The 13,121-nt window shown below is 43.9% G+C and overlaps 1 protein-coding gene across 1 annotated transcript; it reads left to right on the top strand.

The window, feature by feature from the left end:
- The first annotated feature begins 1,189 nt into the window (after window positions 1–1,189).
- On the top strand, window positions 1,190–12,025 carry COIL (coilin). The gene is made up of 7 exons (XM_055003665.1): window positions 1,190–1,860; window positions 3,157–4,291; window positions 4,710–4,796; window positions 6,053–6,100; window positions 7,047–7,116; window positions 10,429–10,517; window positions 11,834–12,025. The coding sequence occupies exons 1-7, from the start codon at window positions 1,595–1,597 to the stop codon at window positions 11,921–11,923; spliced, it is 1,785 nt and encodes a 594-aa protein (XP_054859640.1). The 5' UTR covers window positions 1,190–1,594; the 3' UTR covers window positions 11,924–12,025.
- The last annotated feature ends 1,096 nt before the right edge of the window (window positions 12,026–13,121 follow it).

Below are 13,121 nucleotides of genomic sequence, written 5' to 3'. Positions count from 1 at the left end.
ACAGTGTGCTTATCTACTGCCCTTCTGGACAGATTAGTGCCCCACTCAGAGTGGTGAACATAGTCAGTGTTGTTATTATCCCCACAATACAGCTGGGGAGCTGGGGCTGAGAGGAGTGGCTCACCCAAGGCTACCTGCAGAGATCATGGCAGTCCTGGGATTCAAACTAGCAGAGTGTGGATTCATAACTCAGCTGCATAACCATTGAGCTACAACATATGTCTCCAAATTTATCCCCCCTTCTTCCAAGTTGATTTTACTGAGCTGTCTTCTGTCTTTGTAATCCACTCTCTGCATTGTTTCTCGACATGTCTTTCCTGAGAGCATTTTCTGTTTGCAGTTCTCCCAATTTCTGTAATCCTAGGCCTGCTGCACTGTTACAGGATGTCTTATGCTCTCTGATTGAATTTTCAAAGTATATTTTGTAATCCAGTTTAAATTGCAGTGAGAAAGGCTGGTTATAAATGTAATAAACTAAATACTTTTTTATTCTCATAACCCTTTGAGAATGGTTAGGGTTAATAGTATTCTGAAATGCACAGGAGTAGACAAGTTCCATTTCCCCCTGCAGGTGGCACCTTTACCCCTCAGCCCGCCTGCAATGCCTCTTCTCTTCATGGCTTGCGGGAAAGAGACCGACCCGTGTTTCCCTGAGTGAAGACCTGAAGTTAGCTCCCCCCTCCACTACACCACCATGGCTATTATATTGTGCCCCTTTAAGAATGACTTGAAGGCGCATACATTCCGCTCTGTTACCCTGCTAGGCTTGCCAGCCTCCAGGTAGTGGCTGGAGATCCCCCGGAATTACAACTGGTCTCCAGGTCACAGAGATCAATTCGCCTGGAGAAAATGGCTACTTTTGGAGGTGGACTGTATGGAATTATGCCATGCCAAGGTCCTTTCCCTCCCTTCCCTCCCCAAACCCCACTTTCTCCAGCCAGATCTCCAGGAATTTCCCAACTTGGAGCTGGCAACCCTTACCCTGCTCAGCATACAGGAAAAGATGGGGCTTCTCGCCATTTGTGTGTGCGTGGGGGGGGGGGGGCTGGCTGCGCACGCACTCACATAGCCTGAAATCGTCAAGTGAGTAATCCCTGAGCAGCCGTGCCAGTCCGCTGCAGCAACGATTCAGCAAGAGTCTTGTGGCGCCTTAAAGAGCCGATTTTATCCCGGGGTAAATCTGTATAGACCTGGAAGATAAATGCTAGAATAAAAAAAAAAAACAAGTTCCGGGTGGGCGGCCGTGCGGGTGCGTAAGAGAAGAGCCAAGCTCGGGTCCAGCGGCAGCTTCAGTCCCGAGCAGGTTTCCACGCCGCTTCATTGCTTGTTATGCGAGCGGTTCCGCGAGAACCAGGAAGATCGGCCGATTTCTCGCCGCCTCGCTCGGCGGAGATTCGAGGCGGCCCAAACGGGCCAGGCGACCATTCCGGCGACCGTCGGGGCCGCCTCCGCTCCGCTCCGCGCCTGGCGGCAATCACGCGCCCCGGCCAGAAGGGGGCGCCGGGGCCCGAGGACCTCTTGGGGAGGGCGCGAGCGCGTTTCGGCGCGTTTTGTCCCGCGCGGCGCCCGTAGCCGGCGCTCTCCCTCCCGCAAGATGGCGGCGGCCTGTGGCGGCGGGCCGGGCTCGGGCTCGGTGCGGCTCCGGCTGCTGTTCGACTACCCGCCGCCGGGCAGCCCGTCCTGCGGGCGCTGCTGGCTGCTGCTGGAGCCCGGCCAGGCGCGCCTCGTCACCGACCTGAGCAGCCTCATCCGGGACCGCTTCGGCTTCAGCCGCCGCGCCCAGCTGAGCCTCTTCCTCGACGGGGCGCTGCTGCCGCCCACCGAGAGCGCGCGGCTCGTGCGCGACAACGACGCCCTCCGGTGGGTGGGGGCGGGGCGGGGCGCGGAGGGCCCCCCACTCCCCCCCTTGCGACGGCGTCGGCCCTCCGGGAGGCCCTTCGCGGCCCGCCTGTCGCCGGGTGAAGCCGCAGGGGGGGGGGGGGGGCTTGGCCGGGGCCGGGCTTGAGGCGGAACCGGGAAGCGCCTTGTCAAGCGGCCGCCCCCGGGAGCTGCGCCTCGGGAGGCCGAGGGGGAGACGCGGCCTGTGGTCAGCAGCGACGACGGGGTGGGGTTAGGGTGCCTGGAGGGGGGGTGCCGGGGGGGGGCGAGGCCTGTCCTTGGAGCAGAGGCGTCGTTCTTCGCCGCCAGGCCTTATGGAACTCCATGCCGCGAGAACCGTCGCCCGCCGGTTTCCATGCATTAAGCATCTGTCGAAGCGGCAGGGCGTTTCTTCCTGGGCCTGTTGGCAGTCCTGTTTATCTTCCGGCAGTGAAAATCTGTACTTATTCTTAAAATATATTTCTGGTTTGTAGCTCAGAGCAGTTGCTGCTCTCTGTCTACTGAGCTGTGTCCAAGGGGCAAGAGCAGGGCTGGCCTTTTTTCCTGATAAAATGGTGATGCTGTGTCCTGTCTGAACTGAAGCTTGAACCAGGGGGCGGGGGAGGGGGTGGAGGTGGAGCTGCTTCCAGACATCAACTGAGCTTATCATTGTGCTAAAGTGCAATTCCCAGCTGGATTTTCTAGTGTGGACAAGACCATCCCAGAGGTAAAAGATTGCTATACTGCAGTGTCCATAGATGTGTGGGTGCAGCTTCAGATCATCTCTTAGATCTGATTGCTCCACGCTCTGCATCCAGAAGTTTTTTAAACAGTATGTGGTTTTTACATGCCAAAGGTCTGTTGGAAGCGGTTTGACCGCTTCCTCAAAAATGTCTTGCACAGCCACATTTTCTGAAAATGGTTCTAGTGTGCCCACCAGGAAGAGCCTTTCTGGCTCACATTGAGCACAGTCTTATATAAACTTTTTTGTATGTCGAGTTGTGTTTTTTAACTCACTGAAACCAATGGACCTGTGTGTGCCTAACTGCACAAGATCAGGATCTTCATTGGCAATAAGCTCCAGTGTACTTGATGCAATGGCTGCTAGCTGTCCACAGTGCCCAAGACATTTAGACGAGCAAGAAGGCAATTCTGCTAATCAGCTGTATTTTCTTGCATATGTCTTTGGAGAATGGATTAAAGGGTCAAGTGGTTCTTAGAGTAATATATGTAAATGATATTCTAATTCTTCCATGTATGTTTTTTGTACCCCTTTATTTTATGATGTTTTCTTGACAGAGTTAAATTGGAAAAGATAATTGGAGGTGACGGTTATGATGAAACTACCAATGGTTTCAGAAACTCTTCAAAAAAAGAGAGAAAACGACAGAGGAAAATGTTGGAGGCAGAGGATTCTATTAGTGAAGGTGAAGAACACAGAAAAAGAAAGACAAGTAAGAGGAACCTTGAGTATTTTTCTAGCCCGGAAGAGAACATTGCAAATCATCAGGACCCTAAAAAACGTAAGAAAAATAGGAAAAAGGTGACTGAAAGAAATTGTGTTGCAGACAGTAAAAGTGAAGACAGTATTTGTCATTCCAAGAAGCTTAAAAACCAAGTTATTCAGGAGAAAAAGCAAAAGACAGGAAACAAAGAAAAGAAGCAAAAAGCAAGGACATTTGAAGCAAAGAACTCTTCACAGAAGACACTTCCAACAGTGAAAAATACAGTTGTGAAGTCCAGCACGAAGGAAGGTGGGACCTCAAGTGAGTCCTTCACTTCACCTGACAGCGACGATAGTGTCCCGCACACCAAACAAATGCCGTCACATGAAACTAAGGTGAAAACACAGCACACACAGAAATCACTTGCGGATTCTCCTCTGAAACCCGTTTCTGCTCACAAACTTGCTACTAAGCCTAAAGCTGGAAAGTCCCCTAAGCTAGCAAATAGTAAGGCGGCTGAGGGCCAGTCCTCTGGTTCAGATTCTGATTCCAGTTCAGGGGATGAGGAAGAGCAGCTGAGCAGCAACCTGAAATGTAAAATACCCAGTAACAAACAAGAAACTGTAACAGGCCTGACTGCAAAGACCAAACCAGAAACTTCCTCTTCAGAGTCTGATATGTCTGAATCCGAGACTTGCACTGCCAAGAGCACCAAGACAAAAATAGTGTCGGATCAGCCCTTGAGAGGGAATGGAGGCAAACAACTGCCTGCTACCACTGGTGGACTCGCTACAAGCCCCGGTGATGCTGGAAGGGGACGTGGGAGAGGCGAACTCACCTTTTGGAGAGGACCGAGGGTTCGTGGGTGCCGTGGGATGGGCAGGGGCAGAGGGAGGGGAGAAAGTCCTTTCTTCTTTCATTACAGTGATGAAAACCAGAAACAGAAGCAGTTGAGGGAAGCAGCAACTAATGCTTCAGTTATTATCCAGGTGAGTCTGATGGTGAGCACTCTATGCTTTTGCCGATGCCCAGTATATTTGGTGACTCAACATTATTAAGTAAGCATAGATTGCACATTTAAAAGCAAACACCACAAAGGACACACATAAAAATGTAACGGTCTCCCACATCAGGCACACTACCTACACTCCAGCTCAGTGGCTTTGCTGGATCAGTCCACAGAGCACCTTGCAGGGCATTCTTTTTCCAACACAGGCCCTATAGGTGCACCTGGAAGCTGCCCAGGAGGCCCTGAGGGTGACCCCCCCCATCCCCTGTCATTTGCCTCGCCGCCTGGGAATCGTAGTGCCTCTGAATGTGCAAGGACCCTCACTGTAGTGGCATTTTGACGTTAAAACTTCTAATTGGGATTTACTTCTAATGAAAGCTTTAATAAATTCTTCCTAGAATCCACCGGAGGTTCCAAAGAAGGACTATAGTAAACTACCTCTGTTAGCTGCTCCTCCACAAATAGGAGAGAAAATTGCTTTCAAGGTAGGAAATCTTGAATTGGTGTTTGTAACATGTTTCAGTTGCTTGGCTGCAGCAGAGTATAGAACAATGTTGGCAGGAATGGGTGGGCTGCAAGTAACATACCAGGTGGGTTCTTTTAGTATATTTTGTTAGGGGAGGGATGCTTTCACATACAGAAAGCCTTTTATTGGCCTAGTTCTGGCTTGCTGTCAGTGTCTGTGTGGCTTATAAGTAAGATAACTGTGATTCTTCAAAGATGGCATGTTTGTTGTAGCCCACACTGAGCCTTCGTGCGAAAGGCAGACTAGGACAGATTGCTTCTTGATAATCTGTTAACCTTGCTGAAGAAAAATGAGAACTGTTGGAAAGTTCTGTAAAGAAGCCCCTAAACCGCCCAGGCAAATTATTTAAGATGTAGCTTCAGCTAGAAATGGAAATCTTCGAGTTTTGTAAGTTGCCCAAAAGAAACAAATTATATTTCGTAATGGAGAACAAAAGCTGGTGTTGAAGATTTCACCGTTATTTCTCCTGAGGTTGCAGACTCAGTTACAAACAGCTAGAACCAGTGATTCTTGTGTACATGCTGCCACCAACTATCCTCTGTTAGAAGTAAATGGTGAGACAGAAAAAGACAATATATTTGTGTGCAAAGCAGCCTACCCTAAATGAAAACCTACAGTGGTCATGGATTATGTACCATCTTATGCCTAGTCAGGCAATTGATTCACTCAGTTCAATACTGTTTCTTTTGATCATCTACAGTTCTTCCAGGTTTCAGGCAGGTCTTGCAGCCTGCAGTGATGCAACTCAGGGTGCCATGCATTAAACCTGGAATCTTATATATCCAGGCTCTTCCCTGCCCACATCTGGTGGGACTCCTCTCCACCTCAACCCTAGGAGAATTCATTGGGGGGGGGGTGCGTGTGTGTGTGTGAAATTTTTTTCAAAATTTATATTGTGAAATTCTTCATTCTCTTTTGTGTTCCCTGGGTACATTTATCTGTTCCGTTTTAGTTTTGTGTATCCTTAGGGCCATGGATCCTTCTCTGCCCTTAACCAGCTCTCAGCCGTCCCCAGCGGGTGCTGTTTAAACTAGAATAATTCAGTGATTCCTAATGAAAACACTAAGTTCTAGGACTTGGCTCCCCGTCTGGTTACTGATCTCTATAAACAGTATTTCGATGGAACGGAGTGGAGATAGGAATTTAGCAGGATATTGCAATTTGCAGAGACCCTAAGCATGCCTGACTTTCTAATACTTTATTTTCTTTTAATAGCTTTTGGAACTAACTGAAAATTATACTCCTGAAGTATCTGATTACAAGGTATTGCTGTTCACTCATCAAAATAAGATCTTTAAAATTTTCTTATTATGTATGCTTTTTTAATGCTAAAAGAATGATATTTGAGTCAATGTCGCAGTTAAAATTTCAGTTGATCTGTGAATCCAGTGGGCAAGTCATTATCCCCCCCCCAAAGTCTGTATAAGGGTAATAAAGGTTGTAGAAAGGTTTATTAAGATAATATATATAAAATACTTTGTGTATTTGGAGAAAGGCCATATATTAAAAAAATTCTGGTTCTGTCCTCTCCACATTATTCAGATGGAAAGGCATCATAATACATTCCTGGGCTACGCCTACACAGTTACTATAGAGTCTCTTCTGTGACAGAAATGGTGCGAGGGGCCGGGCAGGTTTGCTGCAGGCGGGATAGCTCTCATTTCAGGCAGGCGTGTGAGGGCCTGAACTGACCGCCACCACTCTGGTTCCAGGGCTTCAATAGAGAGGGCCCAGAGTGTCTCCCCTGCCCCAGGCAGCCCCCTCTTTAGTCAGAGCGTGTCCTGATGCCTGACCGGACATGAGGCAAGATGAGTCCAAGCAGAGTGAGTAAGAAACAGTTTATCAAACAATTATTATAGTAAGTAAGTAACTAGGGGCAGAATTAACACAGGGCAAAACTCATGAAGAAAGAAGCCATCCAGAAAGCAGCAGGGCTTCCTGACGCAACTGCCTTACTTGGCTGGTGATCCAAGTGGACCAAACTCACCCCACCCTGGGTGAGGGATCGGCTCCCTCCCAGAGTGACCTCACTGCCGTTCAGCTTCCGGGAGAGAACATGCTCTTTCTCTGGGCTGGGTCTGGCATCCTCTGGTATTTCCACCCAACAGTTCATTCTTATAAATGGGTTCATCCTGGACAAAGAAATATGCAAATTGCTCTTGAACAAGACCACTTTTTTTATCCTTTTCTCTGACTCATCTTTCTAAAGGAAGGAAAAATTATCAGTTGGAATCCGACAAACAAACAACTAGAACTTGAAATTCTTTCTTTTTCAGCGGGTAAGTGTTATACAGCTGCATAGGTGAGCATGGATAGTTGCTATTTTTGTGAGCATCAGCATGCTATCCACATTAAAGCTGTGTCTTTTTCTTATTAATTCTTACAATTACAGATGTAATATTTCCAGAAATTTTGATGCCATGGAAAGAAAAATATTTTTGGGAAAAAAACAGAAATTTAGGGGAAATAGAAATATGTGCACTACTTACTGTCGTATGAAAACTAAACATAAAATGTATCATTTATAACAGCATATAAAATTGCAGTAATTGACATATTGATTGAATAAATAAATGCCTTAGTTTTCTACAAGCAAAATTGCAAATATATCTAATACTCGGTGGAGAACTGCAAGCTGATGCACATGCAGATTGATTTTTGCTATCTGAAAAGTAGTTAAACCTTTAGCATAGCTCCTGTGTTTTCTAATGTAAAATATATTATTTGGTCAGAACAAGGGTCACATGCTTATAGTAAAACGGGTGGCATATTTTAATATGTAGTTAAACTTTATAACATTAAATCATTGAACTGGTCAGTAACGTATTATCATCATACACATTATAGCATTTTAATTATGTATAAAAATTAATCACATTTACAAATAAAAGGACAATAGAAGGCATGCAGCAGTCGAGAAGCAATGAAAGTCCCACATGCTCGCCTTGTGAAGTTAGGGATCCTTCTAGGTGCAGAAATGTATCTTGGATATAAGAGCTATATATGGCTACAGCCTCCTTGTCTTTAAAAAGATTCTGTTCATTCTAAAAGAAGAAAAAAACATTTCTCAGGAGGGTTTTTTCTCCAAAATTTCTAATTTTTCCATCAGAAACATTGAAAAAAGGCCTTGTTTCATCAGTAACACTTTCACCCGATTAAAGAAATCTTATGTATTGTCGATGTATTGCCGAAGGCTTTCATGGCTGGAGAACAATGGTTGTTGTGGGTTTTCCGGGCTGTATATCCGTGGTCTTGGCATTGTAGTTCCTGATGTTTCGCCAGCAGCGATTAAGAAATTTTATTCAGTGATTTGAGTTCATGATAGCTTCCCTAGGGCTAGGCACCACTCCACAGGATTTTCTGTCACAATTTCCTACCCACTTCATTATGCTTGGTATTTTTTAAAAAAAATCATTACAATGGAATTTTTATAAAGGCAGGAGGTGATAGAATTTGGGCCTGGTTATAAACCCACCCAGGCCTGAATTGATAACAGTGGGACAGTGAGCTGAATTAACAGGAATGAGATGATTTAATTTTTTTAAGTGAACAAGAACAAAGTTTATTCAGAAAACACACATCTGAAGTAAGCATTAACAGCTTGCTGGACTTCTGGTTTCTGGTGTGATACTGCTGGACGCTCAAGGCTGCGTTCTCTATTTGGAGCTCTTACAGTTATTTATTTTTATTTTGGGTTTATTATGTTTTGTCTCTACCTCTTGCTGTCTTAAGTTTGTTTAAGCTCATTCGAGTTTTTATCTTTGTTTCCTAGTTGTATTGGCAGTGCTAGTTCCTTTTTCTTTGCTTATCTCCGTGCCTCCCTTGCTTAACTATAGTGCCTTGTACACTCTGGAACCCAGATAGGGGAACTGATATCTGATGGCTTTACAGCTCTTTAATTTATACTTCTGTTAAACTAACCCTTCAACAATCTTCCTGTCACTTTCAACGGACCAACTCTATCTGACCAGATAGACTTCCAAGTCTTCAATCTTAACTATTTCCCAGGTGTCTGCTGGTTCAGAGATGTGTGCTCATTGGCTCCTGTGTGGCTGGCATGCATTTCTGTGCTCTTCCTGTTAGGTTTGCCAGTTAAGGAAACATATCTGAAATTGAATAAAACAATAGATCTGAAACGAGAGTTCTTTTTCTGTTTTTTAGATCATGCACATGGGTTGCAGGAGGTGGCGCCTTACATGTTTTCTCTCTTGCATGAGAGAAGGGGAAACACCATCTTCAGCATTTTTAAAAAATATTTTTGGGTTCCATCCCTCATGGCATGGGTCCAAGGCAAAAATATACCAATCAAAAGCCAGGCACCGTATTAGCACAATGCTCAAGTGCTAGCATCACACTACTCATAGTAATGTGTTGTTCTCATATAGTGCTAGTATATTTTTAAAAGATTTATTAAAATATAACTACATAATCAGAACCACTATATGGAGCAAACTCCACAAATCAAAAGAAATAAAGGATAATGTACTCAGTTATCAGAATCGGTTGTTTCCAATAACGTGCAAATACCATCCCCACAGAGGTCAGAGCACACAGCAGTACTTCGCTGAGATCAGTAGTTACAGTATCGACCCAAGATAAGAAATAAATATCAGATTTCAAAGTAAGGACCAATCTCCTAGTCTAAAACTTGTCTTTTGTATCGTTTCCTAAGAATTTGAGCCCTGAGGGATGACTGCCACATAGGAATGTAATCTGCTTTTGGTGAGGTACAAAACGGGCACTTATTACTAACAGAGAGGAAATTTCAGATAATCTATTCAATGTTAAGTGCCACAGGTACGCCATTTTAAAGCAGGTCCCTCTTATTTGATTTCTGGAAGAAAACTCCATTCTCATAGTATGAATAAATTTTTGTTTTCCGTATCCAAGTAATCAGCAAGGCTCATTCCTTTTACGAACACAAGTGCTAGTATTCTTGATATATCAAACTTGCCAATGTATATTTGTTACCTGTTCAATTAGGGAGCATTTTTAGTTAATCAAAACAGTTTTTAATAGATTAAAGATGGCAGCCATAATGATGAGTACTTTTGTGCTACTGGACCACTGTGAGCCAGTTTGGTGTCGTGGTTAAGAGCGCAGGACTCTAATCTGGAGAGCCGGGTTTGATTCCCCTCTCCTCCACTTGAAGCCAGCTGGGTGACCTTGGGTCAGTCACAGCTCTCTCAGAGCTCTCTCAGCCCCACCCACCTCACAGGGTGTTTTGTTGTGGGGATAATAATAGCACAAAAAGAGAGGAGTCCCCAAGGGAGAGTAAAAATTGTTCAACTGTTTGTGTATACTTAATGTTTACTGTATGTCTTATTCATTGCATACATTGCTTAATAAACATACACATGTTTAAACCAAAGCTCAAAGTTCTTGAAATTATTCACAAAAGCAATCCTGTGTCCAAGTGGTCCAAGGTTTATATTCCATTAATCATGGGAGTGCTGAAAATTAATCATGGGGATAATAATGGCATACTTTGTAAACTGCTCTGAGTGGGTGTAAGTCATCCTGAAGGGTGGTATGTACATCAAATATTATTATTATATTTCTATGTACTTAAAAGAATGTTTCGTGTTTAGTGGCAAAGGAGCCTGGCAAGTTTGATCTGGTTTACCAGTCTGCCGATGGAGCTGAAACCGTAGAGTATGCAGTCTCTCAGGATAAAAAGGTAGAGTATCAGTCTCTTTTGATTCTTCCGTATTATCCTTGGAAAATCCTTCTTTGTCTGTAGGGAATGGTACGGTCCCATGCCCCATCACAAGTGCCACACACGTAGCAGAGGGTTTTTTCAGCGTGCCTGGTTGCGGAGAGGGCAGCTGGATGAGGCCAGGGGAGGCAGTACGGACCCTCCATTCTGTGGCGCGGTCCTGCTTTGCATGGCCCTCGTGTATGCTGAGGAGTAAAGGCTCTGGTAGGGAACTGGGGGGAGCCAAGATCCATTGATCTTGATTACTTCATGCTTGTTAATGAATTCTTTCTGCGCCCTTTTTGTTTAACATTTTTTGTTCCTACAATTAACAATGACGATGAAAAGACCTCGAAAAAGCACAGCAAACACTGCAAGCACTTTTCATTACACACCAACAATTGTAATTGTTTATGTTCACAATTTTTGGTCTCAGCCTTGGTCATGTTCCTTCCTATGTTATGTTATAAAACATAATGGTGCCACGCAGAGTGTTTTTATTACAGTGACTTTTCTAAATGTGTCGTGACCTGTCAGTCCATCACATTGAGAAAATTGTGTAACTGTGATATGATTATTTGAAGACCTAATTGTTTGCTAATGGAACTGCATGAGATCCTCTGTGCTGCAAGCAATATTGTCTTGTATTGCTGCAAAGAAAAAAAGCAGATGCTGACAATTTATTGTTATGCCCCCTGCAGTAATAGAGTGTGCATCAGGGTTATGCCAGAACTTCTCAGAATAAACCTTTTCCGCTTCTAACATCACCAAGCCCGAAGTCTTGATTTCTTATTCAGATAAGGAGAAAAGGGGGGCCCTCAAAATTGGCAAACAGAGGCAATAAAATTTTCCCCTACAGTGGACTTGGATAGTGCCAACAGAAGTATTTTCTTAATTGGAAAACCAGTACAAACGGAGTCTGTAACTTCTAAAATGGAGGCTGCGTCATGTTTTGGAGCCGATGTTGTAAATTACAGGGCAGATGTATATATGTAAGATCTCCCCTTCCCTCCCCAGTCCTTTTTTTTTCATTTTGGTTTTAGGTTTACTTAATAGGCAACTGTTTTTCCTTACTCTTATTCTTAATCTGCAGAGTATCACAGTGAAATAGGGAGAATTTTTTTTCTTTCGGAAACCATTTGTATTATGTGTTTGCCTTGTTCACTTAATCCTTTCTTGGAGAAACTCTTGTTTCAATAAATGTTTTTGCTCCATAAGTACCAAGCGTGTTCAGTGCTGGTGAAATGGCATGCATTTATTTTGTGGCATCCATGGTGACCTCTATTGTTTGCTTTCAGATAACTGAAAGTTGGGATGCATTGATTGAGCCAAGACTGATTGTCGACCTTCCTAATAGTGTATCAAGCACTGAAAATGGAAATCCCTAGGATGTGAACTTGCCTCTTCTGTGTGTAAATAGTCTGAACTACTTTCATTTTGGTTCTGAACACAGCAAACATACTTTTTTAATAAATGATTTTCAAAATTGATTTATGATTTAGGATATATGTATATAAAAATAAGTGGTGTAATACTTTAAGGTTTTCTGTTTTCGACTTTGTAGGAGGCTAAAAGGTGTTCTGTTGTATACTTATAATTACACATTGAAATATTTGAAATGCAGCAGTCCATGATACTTTCCTCATTGACTTAAGGGAGAAGTGGGTTGGCTATTGCAAAACTACAGAAATAGTTTGGCCTATCACAGGGGTGGCCACACTTGCTTAATGCAAGAGCCACACAGAATAAACCTGAGATGTTTGAGAGCCACAAGACATGATGCATTGAAGTGACTTCAGAGGAAGAGGCGGGTTTGGGGGAGTGCCCTGAAATGACATCACAGGAAGGGGTGGGGTTTGGGCACAGTATGCTGGAAGTGACATCATCAGAAGGGGTGGAGCTTGGGAAGGACTACCACCTAACCTTTGACCTGGAAGTGACATCACAAAAACCTTTGACCTGGAAGTGACATCACAAAAAGTGATGTCATCCTTGCAAGGCACCACCTCTAAAGTATTCCAGCTAAAGACTCCAGGTATTTTTTAAGTTGGAATTGGCAACCCTAATGTTTTATTGAAAATAGGAAATACATGGAAAGAAAGAAGGAAGGAAAAAAGGAAAGGGAGGGAGGGAAAGACATGGAAAGATGGAAAGGAAGAAAAAGACAGACATGGAAAGAAGGAAGGAAAAGACAAAAAAGAAATAAGATATGGAAAGAAGGAAGGATAAAAAAGGAAAGAAAGATAAGGAAAGAAGGCATGGAAAGAAGGAAGGAAAGGAAGGCATAGAAGGATACGGAAAGAAGTAAAGAGGAAGGAAGAAGGGAAGGGAAAGAAGGAAAGAAATACACGAAAGGAAGGAAGACATGGAAAGATATGGAAAGATATTAAAAGAAGTAAAGAGAAAGGAAGGGAAAGATTTTGAAAGGTATGAAAAGATATGGAAAGAAGAGGAAGGAACGAAGACATGGAAGGAAGGAAGGAAAGAAAGAAAGGAAAGGAAGGAAGATATGGAAAGGGAAGGAAGGAAGATATGGAAAGGTATGGAAATATATGGAAGGAAGGAAGGAAAAAAGAGAAAGGAAGA

Source organism: Eublepharis macularius, chromosome 19 (genome assembly GCF_028583425.1).
Source record: "Eublepharis macularius isolate TG4126 chromosome 19, MPM_Emac_v1.0, whole genome shotgun sequence".
In the NCBI taxonomy this organism is placed as follows: Eukaryota; Metazoa; Chordata; class Lepidosauria; order Squamata; family Eublepharidae; genus Eublepharis; species Eublepharis macularius.
The sequence above is the reverse complement of the archived record's forward strand: the minus strand, read 5'-3'. Positions and strand labels throughout refer to the sequence as shown.

What these genes read in the sequence shown, in the direction of transcription:
- COIL (XM_055003665.1), top strand. Translation starts at nt 1,595, where the DNA reads ATGGCGGCGGCCTGTGGCGGCGGGCCGGGCTCGGGCTCGGTGCGGCTC. An exon ending in CGCGACAACGACGCCCTCCG is followed by an intron (nt 1,861 to 3,156) that starts GTGGGTGGGGGC and finishes TTTTCTTGACAG; the next exon opens with AGTTAAATTGGAAAAGATAA. An exon ending in AATTCTTTCTTTTTCAGCGG is followed by an intron (nt 7,117 to 10,428) that starts GTAAGTGTTATA and finishes TTTCGTGTTTAG; the next exon opens with TGGCAAAGGAGCCTGGCAAG.